This window comes from Halyomorpha halys, unplaced genomic scaffold (assembly GCF_000696795.3).
Source record: "Halyomorpha halys isolate HHAL.00 unplaced genomic scaffold, Hhal_1.1 Scaffold200.1, whole genome shotgun sequence".
In the NCBI taxonomy this organism is placed as follows: domain Eukaryota; kingdom Metazoa; phylum Arthropoda; class Insecta; order Hemiptera; family Pentatomidae; genus Halyomorpha; species Halyomorpha halys.
In genome coordinates this window covers 386,711-401,378 of record NW_027105652.1, presented here as the reverse complement: position 1 = coordinate 401,378, position 14,668 = coordinate 386,711, and the positions used below count along the sequence as shown (strand labels likewise).

The 14,668-nt window shown below is 30.8% G+C and overlaps 1 protein-coding gene across 2 annotated transcripts in view; it reads left to right on the top strand.

The window, feature by feature from the left end:
• Window positions 1-14,668, top strand: part of LOC106679396 (uncharacterized) — a 34,640-nt gene that overhangs the window by 16,758 nt on the left and 3,214 nt on the right. For both annotated transcript variants that reach the window (XM_014418527.3, XM_014418528.2), the window contains 5 exons: window positions 6,689-6,968; window positions 8,636-8,731; window positions 8,892-11,658; window positions 13,644-13,821; window positions 14,328-14,421. In XM_014418527.3, the coding sequence (XP_014274013.1) occupies window positions 6,689-6,968; window positions 8,636-8,731; window positions 8,892-10,889 (2,374 nt within the window). In that variant the 3' untranslated portion in view covers window positions 10,890-11,658; window positions 13,644-13,821; window positions 14,328-14,421. The remainder of the gene's footprint in view (window positions 1-6,688; window positions 6,969-8,635; window positions 8,732-8,891; window positions 11,659-13,643; window positions 13,822-14,327; window positions 14,422-14,668) is intronic.

Sequence of the window (14,668 nt, the reverse complement as noted above, 5' to 3'; positions counted from 1 at the left end):
AGCTGTAACATCGAATTTGGTTAAAATCCAGAAGTGTTATGAACTTGGAGTCCACATGCACTCAACAAATCCATCAGATTAGTTTTTTATTTTACTCTGAAATGTTTCAGAGAAATACTTTATTAGAATATAAATAATGTAGTTTAATGGCGTTTTGCTTCCTTACTATTAAAGTTGCACATACTTTGTATTCATGAAAGAAATACAATAAATTTATGTTGTCTGAATCGAAAAAGTTCACTTTTATTTTACGTTATAAGAAATTAGAGAACAAATTTGGTTTCGTATCTGTCAGTCTGCAGTGAAATTTGTATTTAATTGTAATCGATCTTACAGTTAATCCAATTTTGAAAATATTTTCGGGAATCAAGTGGAAGTAACTTGTCTGGTTGGTTCTGGACCAATTTTATCAGATACCGTCCTCTACTTTGGCATACGCATACGTGAACGTATTGTAGTTGTACACACCTATATTTCGAAAATTGCTAAATTCTTAAGTTTCGAAATCCTATAAGTTGAGAGAAGTTGGAGATCGGCTGTTGAACTAGGCTAATTCCATTCCCTACTTTCGCTTACGCATGCGAAACGTATTTTCCTTGTCACGCCTTATAATGATTAGTTAATTATATTAGTTAGTTATAATCAACAATCTAAGTTAATTGTTGACCGAGGATATATTTAAGTGAAGAGAATATGGTTGGCCACTGCCAACGATCAGTGAAGACAAGTTTTACTTATTAGTAATATTGATTCACTGACCGCAATCCCAACCATCTCCTCATTTTCACACCTTATATTTTAAAAACTGGTTGAAGTTTGAGATTGGTTTCGACATAGTATGGTATAAATCTTATCAGATATCCCCTTGCAAAAAAAAACAAACTATTTTCCTGGATATATCTATCCAGATTAAAAACGGCTCTTTCTATAGATTTCATTCTCAAATGGCAAAGCATCAATCTTAAAATATAGGTAGTTACGTACATATAAAAAATATGTTCACAGAAAAAGCAACTTACCACCTTCTAGAGACATGTTTCAACTATCGTTATGAATGATACATTTTTATTTTTCTCTCTATTCGAGAATTTGACCAAAATATAATTAACTCTTAAGCTAATTACTTGCGATGTACAATAACAACTGAAACGCAATTTTTGTTACCTACTTCTGAGCGTATTACTAGAAATACGACATTTTGAACTTTTGTATGTATATTTGTGCAAAGGTTCAAAAGGCGCAAAAAGGTTCTTTATGAACGAAACATTTTACGATAAAAACTTTCATTCTAATAATTTAAATATAAAGTAGCCGTTTCCGAAGTACATGCTTTAAGAAGTCCCATTCTTTCAAAGTTGGTTGAATGTTGTATTACGATCGTCATTTCGGCCACAATGCCGGTATAAAATTTGTAGTAGGATTTAATGTACTTTAATTCATTAAAATGAAAGTTTTCTCTAGGAATCACTATTTAGGAGTTGTATACATAAAAGTTTAATAAAGGCTAAAATTTTTCTCTAGGCTTAAAGATCGTAATCTCCGGTTTATAACGTAAGGGCGATATGACAAGACCCCAGAAGACCTAAGTTATATCTTTATGACTTCGATAAGCCTTTGAAGTTAAAAGACTGTCGGAGTCCATCAAGTGCTCAAAATAATTGCAAAATTGGAGAAGCAAGTACGACAAATTTTGTTCTTGACGAGAAAGCAGTGAAGATTACGAACGTGGGATCTACTAGTTGCAATGAAACTTTTAAATACTACTAGCTATTTCCAACCTCCATTTTCCAAATGAAACTATTGGTCGCAAAATATTATACATGTATCCGGATCTAATTATTTTTCCAACCTCACGCTCGTTCGTTCTGGAAGGAGAAAAAAATATTTTATATAATCTTACCAATTTCGCATTATTGTTTTCTGCCTTAGCTCTGGATGAATTCGAAGTTAATTTTACACCAATCCATTCGTCTTTTTGTGTAAAATTAAGATATTATAGTTTTGGTTTGGTATCACCATTTTTATTTATAAATATGTCGAAAAAATCAAAAATTGTCGCTTGGTCCCATTGTATTAGATGAGTTTTATTATATTTCAAATTACAGAAACCATAAAACGCTTTAAATAAGATATACCACAAAATTTTTTCTTAAGAAAAAGTGAGCAGTTTTAAAGTTTTTGCTGTAGTAATCACTTTAGCCTTTTGATGAAGCAAAAAGGCCTCAACAAATTATCTCCACTGATCTTGATCAGTTGCCAATTTTTTGTGTTCCTTAGTCGCCTTTGCTTCTGAGCACCCTGTGGTTTCCAATCAATTCAGTTTCTCTATAGCTGGGCCTTCCTTAGGGTGTGACCAATCCAGATCCAGTTTATTTTCTTGATTAGTTCCCCCGTTGGCTTAAGGTTAGTCCTCTGCCCCAGTTCTTTATTAGAAAAGACTTCCCGCCAGTGGATACCAAATATTCTTCTCAAGCATCTATTAACAACTACTTGGAGTTTTCCCTTAGTTCTATTAGTGACCGTCCTAGTTTTAGATGCATACAAGAGCACTGAGAGGACATATGTTTTGAGCAGATGTAGGTTAGTACCCTGAGAACTTAGTCCAACTGGACAAATGCTTCGTTTGGTTTGCGCCCTATGCTTTTCTGCGTATCTTCTTCAGCTCCTCCGTCTTCACTTAATCTACTTCCTAGATAAAGGAATCCATTTATTATTTCGATAGGCTCATTTTGTTCCATCTACAACCTATCTTCGATTGTGCAGTTTATTCTCATTTCCTTAGTTTTAACTGCGTTTAAAGACCCACCTTTGGTGATTCTTATTTTAATTTTTTTTCAATTTCTATTCAATGTCTCCAAAGCGTTGTGCCAGGAGACAAATGTCGTTAGCTAATTCCAAGTCTTCTAAACGGTCACTAATTCTCCACTGTATTCCATTCTTAGCGTACTCCATTAGTGATTTTATTTACCTCAATGATGTCATTGTTCGGAATCACTGCATTGATTAATACCTTGTTATTTCTCCTTATATTTGTTTTTCTGTTAAGGATTTCATTAAAATATTTTTCCCATCACCGCACTTTTTGCTGTATTATCAGACTGTCAAGCAATATTTGCCATTGCATATCTTTGATTGGCTTATTTTCGAAATAAAGTTCTTCTTGAGAACTCGGGCACTGGGGATTTTTTTAATAGATTGATCATACCGATTACCATGATCTGTTTAACTTGTGTACCTAAGTTCTCCTTAATTCTGTAGAATTATAAATTTCATCTGTTCTTGACATTAGCAAGCATTTTTCGCTACTTATTGTCAACCATTTTTCTGGGCAACTAGATCCTCATGACTTATGAGGGTAATGTTCTGTACCTCATACATAAAATTGTGATCTGAAGACTTTTTGATTAGCAAATATAATTTTTTTCTAATAATTTGGGCCATTTACGTTTGGTCAATATTCTTCGCTGTTTGCACGTAAATTATCATTAGTCGTAAGCAATAGTTTTACTTCCGATAGTTAATCGCGATTCATGTCTTCAGGACGCGTCGGATCGTAAAAATCCCTAATACAAAATGGTTTTAAAAGTAAATTTTCTTGAAAATACCCATTTCCATTAGCCACTTGAATAACACCCTTCGAATGATTTTAAAAAATACAAATTCTTTTTGTGTTACGATTTAAACCTATCAAAGTTAAACTGTATCAACATTTTTTTTTAATTAATTTAAAAATTAACCATTAAATACCTTCATGAACTTCCAATTCCCAATTGTAAGTTTAACAGTATCAACATTTAATAAATTATTTTAATGGGTTAACAAATGGTAGTTGTGAATAATGTATAATCATTAGAATTTGATGTACGAGTATATCTTATGAGGTATAAAATATTGTCGGGTCGACTAAATTTTCCTTGGTGAGGGAAAATTTGGGAAAAAAAACAAAACAAAAACTGGGTATTTCTTTAAGCCATTTTGCTAGACATCCCAGTAAACGAACTACAATAATAAATTAAAAAGTAAAAATATTTTTATTAAATAAATATATATCATCAAACGTAATAATTAACAGTTTTATACGAGTGAAATCACCATGTTTTATGTATAAATATTCATCTATTGTTTCTTCTTTAAATGATATGAAGCGAAGCGATGTTTTAAATATAAGTGAACTTAACAAGTTTTACTCATAAGGTTGGCGGTTTTTCGTATTTTATTTGCATAGCACACACGACACCTTTTACGTTTTATTAGTTTCATATAGTATAATTAGTAGTGTATAACTAGTTTCACAAATTAGAACCAATTGGTGCTGCTGTAGTTAGTTGTCCGGATAGTTTCTGTACTAAATCATAATGTGGACCACGCAACGTTGTTGGGATATTTAAATTGTATTCAGTATCTGGTAAACTCCCTTGAATCCAGACTTCAAATAACTACAGTAAGAAATCATGAAACTTTTTAAGTTTTAGTAGAATTTACAGTAAAATGTTCATAAACTCTTCAGTCGTCCACGCCATCGTATCATACCCTCATCAATGGAAATTTTTTGCCTAGGTTTGAAATATTCTTGAAACTTTTTCGAAAAATAATGATTATATGTTGAATTTAGAAGAGTCGTTCAGGATTCTTAGAAATATCAGTGTCAGACAAATTTATAAATATCAATATTTGCTTAAATATATTAAGGCTCCTCGTTTTAGAAAATATATAGACATCAAGCCATTTCAGTTTTTTGAGCTTTGTACCAATGGAAATTGTATACGTGATATTTATTGGTTTCCGTAAAAATGAATTTTAATAAATTATCTCCAATAAGCATGCATCTTCTCCTTTATCCGTATTTTTAGGGAATATGTTTGGTCCCAGTGAATCTTCGAAAGCTTCATTATTTTTAGTTGAATCAATATCGGACCAGTCAGCCTCCGTATCATGATCGATTTCTTCTTAATTACTCTACAAGGGTTCTGTTTAACGTTTTCTTCGCACTTCTATTTTTGAACCACTTAAGTATTCTGAATCATCTGCATTATGTTTTGAAATTATTGAATCTTCATTATCGACACTATTTTCTGTTTCGTCCTCCATGATCAAGGGATATATTTAAAATAATACCGCGTGCACCAGATTATTAGTAGGCTAGACTAAATATATTCCTGTTGACCTCAACACATTGTCACTAGACTAATGCCATTTGACTATTATGTGGCGACTCATAGTATCAATGCGCCATTGACTCTACTCATACAGTAGGGGTATTCATGATTTTTAGTTTAACATGTTAAACCATGTTAAATGGAGAAATATTTCCTTCTTTTACCTAGTTAAAACGATATAACATGTAACATGGCTGAGAGTCAGTTACTAGGTCTGTTAAATAGAGAATGACGTCAGGAAACAGACCAGCTGAGCTTGTCACCGTTTTATTTGTTGTGTTAGGTTACTTACTCGTGGTTTGTATTTTTTGTTTTTTTTTACTTTTTAAAAAATATAATCAGTAGCTAAACTTTTACACTTCTACATTTACTTATTTTAGGGATGTTGTAATAAATTACTGGTTAATTTACTGGAAGGAAAGGTTACTAAACGAGTTGCTCAGAAAATCCGCTAGGAGCTCTCATGCATTTATCATTTTACATGACTTTAAATAGGGCTGCTCACAATGCTATACTTATAACGTATACTTGATATAGCCCTTAAAATACCCATGGGTAGAAAAAGGAAGCAAACTCTCAACTGACATCATTGTACCTAATTATTACTTATTTTTCAATCGAGGGTAACAGTAAGAAAAAAAAAGTGGCGATTCACGACACCAACGTGTTGTCTCTGATAACTAACTTTTTGTTTGCACGTATTTCCGAACTTGAAGGTGTTAGTGAAGATTGATTGTGCTGGAGCGTTTAGGAGGGGATGTGCCGCCATTTTGTTTGTTTTGTTAACTTCTTATTTTACGTAGTACTCCTTTTCGCATAAAGTATTTATTTGGTATTTAAATCATTCCGGTGTAGAATTTAAATAATTTTTGTAATATTTGGAAATGGTGTAAACATTCGTTAAAAATGAGTCATATCTTGAGAAAACTTCCATATCTCAGGAATTCGAAGTCAAGACGATGACTTAACTGAAATTTAAGCTAGTTGAATGCGCTAAATCAAGAAAAAATTAGAATTTTAATATTTAACTAAAGCGTTACATAAACGTAATCTAGAAACACTCATTTTGTTCTAGAAACACTGTAATTTAAATTACTCATTTGGTTAGGTTTCTTTCTATTAATGTGACAAAATTATGGTATAGTTGAATATACTACTTCTTTTAGTTAGGATTTCAAATGCATGTTTATAACGTTGGATACCAGTTGTTTATAGCATATTTTTTATAGTGAATCTGTTTTTAATTATGGTTTAGTGGAACAGTTTAGAAAAAATTTTCATGTACATTTATAACAATTATATTCAGTATTAAAATTTCTAATTATTTTAAGGTTGAATTATAATTATCTTTAGTTAGTAATTTTTTTATTGTAATGATTTTATTTGTTTTGTTTTTTTAAAGATAAAAGAATTAGAAGAAACAGATAATTTAATATTTTAAGTATTTCAAATCAATATGTGTTTTACCTATTTATATTTGTGAGTTTCAGATTGAATTTATCTTTTTTAACATATGATTTTGTGTGTGATAGGAGAGTGCTAAGGGAATGTCCAGGTTCTTCTGGCTATGTACTGACATTCATAAGGTATATTCTTGCATTTAAACTATGGAAGGCAATAATGAGCTGTGGGGAAGAAAGAAGAAAGATTCAGTTAGTGGCAGAAAAACATTTAAAACTGCCGCCTGGTTTCAGAGAAAAGGTTTCCTGTTGTAGTATATTAAGAGATATATTACCAAGAATTCCCAAGGCAAGGACAGACATCACAAAATTCCTTTTAGAGGCCAAGTACATAGCTCAGGATAAAATCAAGGTCTGTTTTTTTTTTTTTATTATATTTAATTTAATCCATATTCAGTTGAAACCCAGCTATCAATCATTGGTAAAAAACGTTTATCAGTCGACAAAATCAATTTCTTCTAGGTTTTAAGTCTTTTTGAGAAATAAATGTTGGTCCATTGTTTTTTTCTATTACCTGTCAAGTGTATTTCATTCATATTCAGTTGGATGTCTTCCTTCCTTAGCAGATGCCTCTCATGTCCTTTCTGCTAAATACTCTTTAAACTTTTTCCAAATGTTTACTTTGATCTAGTATTAATAAAATCTTATTTTCACCTTTACTGCAATCAAAAAATTATCAGTCTATGCCCAGGCATTGGTAGAACTTGACATCAACTCATTCAACCAGTTTAAATGTGCTGACGATACCAGTATATGATCTGTTTGATTATAAGTTCCTGGTATGTTTGTAAATATTCATTTAGGGGAAGTCTATGCTCATGACTTTAAAATTAATCATTCAGTCACCATTATCTTTCGCTGTTTGATAGAGGCTTCTGTTAATTATGGTAGGGTGGAATGCCTTCTTTTTATCAACTTAGGCAGTAATCTATTTCAATCTAAATTGAGTGTGGAATATTGGTTCATGATGGTTCATAGGTACTTAACACTTGGATTTGGTTGGTACATTAACATGGTGATGTTTAGTGACTACTGACAAGTTGGTTATCAATTATAAAGTTATCTATACACTATGAATCATAAATTATGTTCCCAATGCATCGTTATCGACACTTTTACTGCAGAGAATATTATAGTTTTCCTACTATGTATACTAACATCTTTTAGAGGAACTAAGTCCGCAACTCCTTTAAAGCTCCAGATCTGTTTCATGTTACAAAATGAAGTAGTCTTTATTTATACTTTATACTAGCTGCAGTCCAAGTGTGTCTACTTCCATGAACAGAGTTTTTGCTGAAAATCAGCCTACTAATTACATCATTACTAGTGTTTAAAAACCGCATAGCATTTCTTTTTAGCTGTTAATACAGCTTTGGAGGGGGATAAAATGTTGGTCACTGTGGAAAGATAAAATCAAATAGTTTAGTCATTATTGTGTTAACAGTTCTTTGTAGGCTAGCATAAAAATGCTTTGGGACGAAATGTTGGCTCACATTAAATAGTTTTATGACTATGAGTATTTTTTTCTTTAACCGTACCTGGACTATCTTTCTTTTATTTTGATAAAATTATATACATGAAATTATATCTAAGTTGGAAGGGTAAAAGTTTATAACCTACCTTCAATGCTGTAAAAATAAGTTTATTACAATGATCTTAATGATACCATGCTCTCTTGGTTGGAACGGTAAAAGGTTGTAAGCATCAAAGTATGGAAAATGATGTTTAATCATTATGATATATCATAATGATGTTTAACCCTACTCAATATTTTTAAAAAAATGTACTATTTTTTTTCTTTTCTTTTTTTTTTCTTTTTCTCTTTCTCTGATGTGTATCATTGATTCATAATGGTATGGATGTAAACTTGTTTCTTATCTTTTGCAATTCTTATCCTACTTAAGAACCTTACCTTTGAAATGTATAGCTTGATAAAATCTATATGATTTCATTACGTTTATGATAACCCATGGTAATTTATTAATTATGCACCCTTAATCATAAATTTCTATTTTTTAGATGTTCTTGAAAGCAGTTGCTGATCCGAAACTACAATGTGCTATAGATCGTCACAATTTTGCGTCTCTAAATAGTAGCTCCAACACTGATGAAAAGGTATTGTTTTGTACATATTTGTTTAACTGGTATAATCAGCTAATAATTATTTTATCATTAGCATAATAATTATTTTATTTTATCTATATATGGTATTATGGCATAAAAATGTATACGTATTATTGAAGTATAATAGATCTGATAATTCTATTTGTTCTAGGAGGATAATGACCACAATTTGTTAATGAATGATTGGTCAAATATGGGTTTAGACAGTGATATTGGGGATAGTTTATTATTAAATAAAATCATTTATGGGTCTGATAATAAAAAATTGCATAAGCTTAAAAATGGTCTTAGATCTATGAGTAAAAATGATCTGAAAAAGAAAAGAAAGAAGATTGAAATTCCTTTAGAAGACATTGGTGAAGATGACAAAGAAAGTAGTTTTGAAGCTGTAGAAGACAATACTATTAGTGTCATAAAACCTGAAGTTGAAGAAGAAGATAAAAATCAGATGAACCAAGTTGATAGCCTCTGTGAAGCTGATACAATGGAAGTGGCTGCTGAGGTTGAACTTCCTTCAAGCCCTACAGAATTTACTACTGATTTTCCAACTATCAAACTCGAGCCACAATCTTCTCAATCAAAGGAAAATGTGGTTTTCCCCTGGTGTATGCCCAACATGCAGTCTTATTATGGTCAGAATGGCTATGATTATGGCTTTGATTCTAAATCAGAAGAATTTACTGCTGAAAAAGTACCTGAAAATACACGAAATACTATTTTCGATTCGTTGAGCAAACATGAAATTGATTCCAGTAAGGAACAGACTTATAAGAGTTATTCGAGTATTGGAGAACACTGTCCACCTCAGAGGTTAGGTGTTAATCCTTCAGAACAAGTTATAATGAACCCTAAATCTATTGATGAATTAAGAGCTCAAGGTATTTTATATGAGAAATGTTTCTCACCAGGGGGAATAAATATTCCTATTGAAGAACATAATGAAGAAACTCAGGCTGAAGAAATACCTTTAAGGGAACATAATGAAGAATTATCATTAGAGGAACATGATGAAGAAGTTTCTTCAGGAGAACTTGATGTAGTAAATATCAATCCACGATGTTCAGGAGTACACAATGAAGAGAGGCCTTTAGAAGAATGTATTGAAGAAAGAACCTCTGAAGTAGTAAATAATGTGGAAAGATCACCAGAACATAACAGAGAACCCCATAATGAAAATAATGAAGTACTTCCTGAGAAAGGAGGTTTAATTCATGATTTCACTTTAACAAATGATAACAAAGTCTATAAGTTCCATGTTGAACTATCATCATCTCTATCAAGACTGAATAAACGTTCATGGATTAATCTCCTGTATCCTTTGTTCTCTGAACAAGATATTAAGACACCTAGGTGCTCTTGTACCCGATGCACTCAAAATTATGAAATAGTATTAAAAAATTGGAAAACTGCTCTCATTAACATTTCCAATCTTCCTGATAAACCTGATGAAAATGGAATTTATTCTGATGGTTTTGATAAAAAATTTTTAAAAGAAATGGTCGATTCATTAGATGAAAGTAATGGTCTTAAACTATTAGTTTGGGAAACTGAAATAGATGAGGTTTTCAAAAAAATTGAAGAACTTATTAAAGAGGAAAACGAACATTCCAATCTTCCTCTAAAAAAACGGAAAGCATTCTCATTTAATTCATATACTAAAGATGAAATGTCTTACCCTAATACACCAATGATTAGTATTGCTGAGGTGGAACTGGCTAAAGAGAAGTTCAGGTTCAATGCGATGAACATAAACCGTCCTTCAACGTGCAATGCTCCCCCTCCCCCAATTAATTATATGCCTGATTACATTGCCCATCCCAGTTATCCTAACCCTGCTGATATTAAATACGATAATGTAATGGTTCAGTCTAACATACCAAATATTCCTGTGGATCAAAATCCAGTTCCAGGAGCATTTACTACAACATTCATTCCTGAACATCAAGAACAAAATAGACCCAAGTTCAAAACCCCTGCACAGCTCAAAGAGTTTCAGCACCTTAGTGCAGCTGAAGATCTAATTAACTTTTCATTAACATCACGGGCGTACTATAATGAAAATCAAGAACCTAGAAGAGAGAATGAAAAAGAGAAAAGAAAAACAAGACAAAAAACAAAATCATCCAAAAAAAGGAAACGAACAGTGTAAGTTACTTGCCATTGAAATGGAAGGTGCTGTGAAATAGTAGCTTTTCTAAAAAAAATATTATACATATTTTGTAATTATTTTCTAGTAATAAGTATTATTTACTTGTATATAGAGTGTATTGAACTAAGCTTCATAAGGAAAGCTTATTGTCTACTGAGCTTTATTTCTATTTTTTTAATTATTAGGTTAATAAAGTAAGTTAGTATATTTCATTGTTTAGTACGTTTAAAAGCTGTGATATATTTTCGTTTTAAAAGAGATATGAGATATTTAAATTGGTACAAAGGCTTTATTATTTAAAATTAGTATTTATATACGTTGTTTTCAATAGCTAAAATGGTTTGTTTAGACTGTGCCTTTTAAGTTTCAATTTTTTTCATGTCAAAATCATTGCTCAATTAATATTACAAAAACCAAATGAAGAAAGAAGAATGAATGAACGAAGAAGAAAGGAACATGAAGCCTTAGTGTTGAATGCTATTCAACATTCAGAACTATTCTAAACAAGTTTTTTAACTAACCAATTAATTTTATTGAATTCCTATTATTGTTCTATATTGGGTACCCTCGAATCATATTTTTTTTAAACATCACATGGTTAAATTATATATAAATAATTAGCCACAATTTTACATCACTATAAATTGTGAATACAAATTATTATTATTCATATATAGTCTTTTGAATATTTAACATGACTTGCGTACATGTTTATTTTATCATATATATATAATGTGCTGTAAGATTGAAGAAATTTATTACCTGAAAGGTGTGTATATAAGATAAACCTTTTTTAACACAGTAAACTCTCTTTTGGCATTATTTTTAATTTGGGGTGTTATTTCCCTTATAATTGGGAAAAACTCATTTTATTCAATTAGATGAATAATTGGAGAATTAAAAGTATGTGTAAACTATACACACACATTTCCTCGTATATAAATACATTCATAGACAGCGGACTCGGTTTCGTGCAACACTCTCCCTTCATCTGCATTCTTTGTTTGTTTTGAATTGCTCTCTTGAACTTTTATAGGATCTCACAGTATCATGCTGCAGCAATAATCTCTCACTTAAGGCACAACATTAGTAAAAATGTTCAAATTTTGAGCACAGTGTTTGATATCCCAGCATTTCTGTAATTGTTTTGTGTTATAAAGATCTAGAAATTTTGTGAAATCACTCTTCTACTCTTTTGCTGTTGTGTAAGAGGTAGCTTTAAAGTTGTAGCTTCAAATGGAAAATTGTATATTTTTTTTTTTATATTTAGAAACAGCCCCTATTTTTTATTACTTCTAACTAAACTTGGCAGACTCATCAATTTTGACTAGTAACTATACACAGTTTTCATTAAAACAATAAAATATTGGGCTGAAATAACTCAGGTTTTTCTCCTCTTGGGCTCTTGGACTATTCTTTAATTAAACTCATGACACAACTTGAACGCGTTTGTTCGGTTCATAGGACCTTTGCCATAATACAGTCTTGATCCATACAAAAATCTCATTCAGAGTTTTTGCTTTCTCGAGAAGGAACATTACAGCAGTGTGCACTTCACAATTGGCAGGATTTCTTATTAACATATTTTTCAGATAGAGGCACTAACATACAAATTTTGGTACTGATGTAGATATCTGGTGCTCGTGCTCAGGAGACCACCTATCACCATCCTTCAGTGTTACCACCTTTTGAAAAATGAGAACTGTTGCTTTCTGTACATATCTCATACTTGGTTTCTTTATTGATTTATTTTAATTTTATTTTGACGAAATCCAAGTGTTCCAGCTGCCTAATCTAACCCTTGGCTGTTATGAAGTATTCATTTTTGGGCTTAGTGATTCCAGGAAGTACCAGACTACCACAATTCTCACTTTAAAATACCTCTCTAATTTTCTCTTTATTAAAATTTTACTGTTCTATCCTTTTTACCAGTTGAGGTCATTTGTAGGAATTAAGTGATCTATGCTCCATTTTTCCTTATCTAATTTTAAAAATATGTATTTTTTGACTTTTTGATGATATCCATTCTTAAGTGCAATTGTATCATCCAGATAATGCCAGATTAGGGGGAGTGCTGTATGCACAATCATAATTCTGTAACCTAATAATACATATCTTTTTTATTTAAAGCCACTGTGTTAGTAACAACCAAATGTCTGAGATAATATCAGCATATAATTGTAATTTAATAGTTTTATTTTATTTTTATGCTATTACCGGTGGAAGGACTCGTCACAAGAACAGTTTTTATCTATTGGGGAAAAAATACACAATATAATATTTTCTTAATCTACTTTGTGTCAATTATTAGGAATAGATTGTAGCATGTACTAGATGCACAAACATTATTGAGTACAGCAACAATGCAAGTAGTTATAACCTTTTTTTAAGGTTATTAACACCCCAAAATTACAAAATAACCTGATAAATGAGGTTTATAAACCTTTTTTTCTCTCATCAATAATGAGAATAATAGATATAATCTTAAATGTTTGTCTATGAACTAAGGGTATGAAGCTTTCACGATAATAAACGATTACCAACTCTTACAAACTAAATCTATGGATTCGAAAATTTCAAACAGCCTCAATGTTTGATTACCTGATCTTGGTTTTTGTCAGTTTTCTTTTTAGCGGCTAATGCCCTTTTTCAAATATACGTCTTTGCAAAATTATTTTATCTGTGTTTATTGCTTTGTTGTTTCAAGTTATGCTTTATATCTAATATATATTTTTTTTTTTTTTATCAAATCAGGAATTTTTGGAAAAGAAGGAAAAAAGATGCAATGGATGAATCCTATGTTTATATACTTGTGTCTATAAATTATTGCCCATTTCTTTAACATCACTCCAGGACGTTCAAGTTCTCTAGGAAATGAAGTGGCTAATGCATCTGCTTCTGAATTATGTCCAGACCTACTAATTTTCCTCAGGTTTGGAATCCGTATATTTCTACATGTACCAGTTTACTATCTGTTTGTATAACTAATATTTCTCCAAATAATGAAGTAGGATATTGCATATAATAATAAAATCTTATTTCATGGATGTTGTATAGATATCAATTTAGTTGATGGTTTTAAAGTAGGCAGCGATGTTTGTTTTTCAAAATTCATTCTTTGTATATTAATATCGTTAAAGGCCGCCTCACAGTAATCATTCAAGTGATGGAAATGTTCCTTAGATTAGTAACAAGTAAATACAGTAGTTATTAGTGGGATTGTTGACCCCACTCTATTGGAGTTGGTCAGTGGTATAAGAAAAAAAATACTAAGAATGTTGAAATATTGTAAAGAATTTATCATTTATTTTTATCCATGTTAGGGTTGAATATCAACAGTCTGGAGCATTTCTATCAATAATTATTTCTTCAGAAAAATTATTGTTAAAATAATTTATTTTATTTAAATTGTTATGTAATTTGTTTATCTTATTACAGGTTATGTTGTCAAGTACATGTAAATGTAGAGAGCAATCAAGGATGATTGTTGATCAAGAGAAATTGTTGGACACCACTTGGTATTTTAATTATGGTAACTATTTTTTTCAATATTAAATATAGCTTTAATGTTTAAAAACCAAACTTGTTTTTGGTATTTTATAGGCCTTTTAAATATGATAGTTAAATATATAATTAACTTTATATAAAATAAGGTAGATAGATAAATCTAAAATAATAAAATGCTAATAATTGAGACATATTGGTTATATTTTTATTGTTTCAAGAAGTACAATTAGAAGTGAAGTAGAATTAATGTTAATTAATTATGAATTTATTAC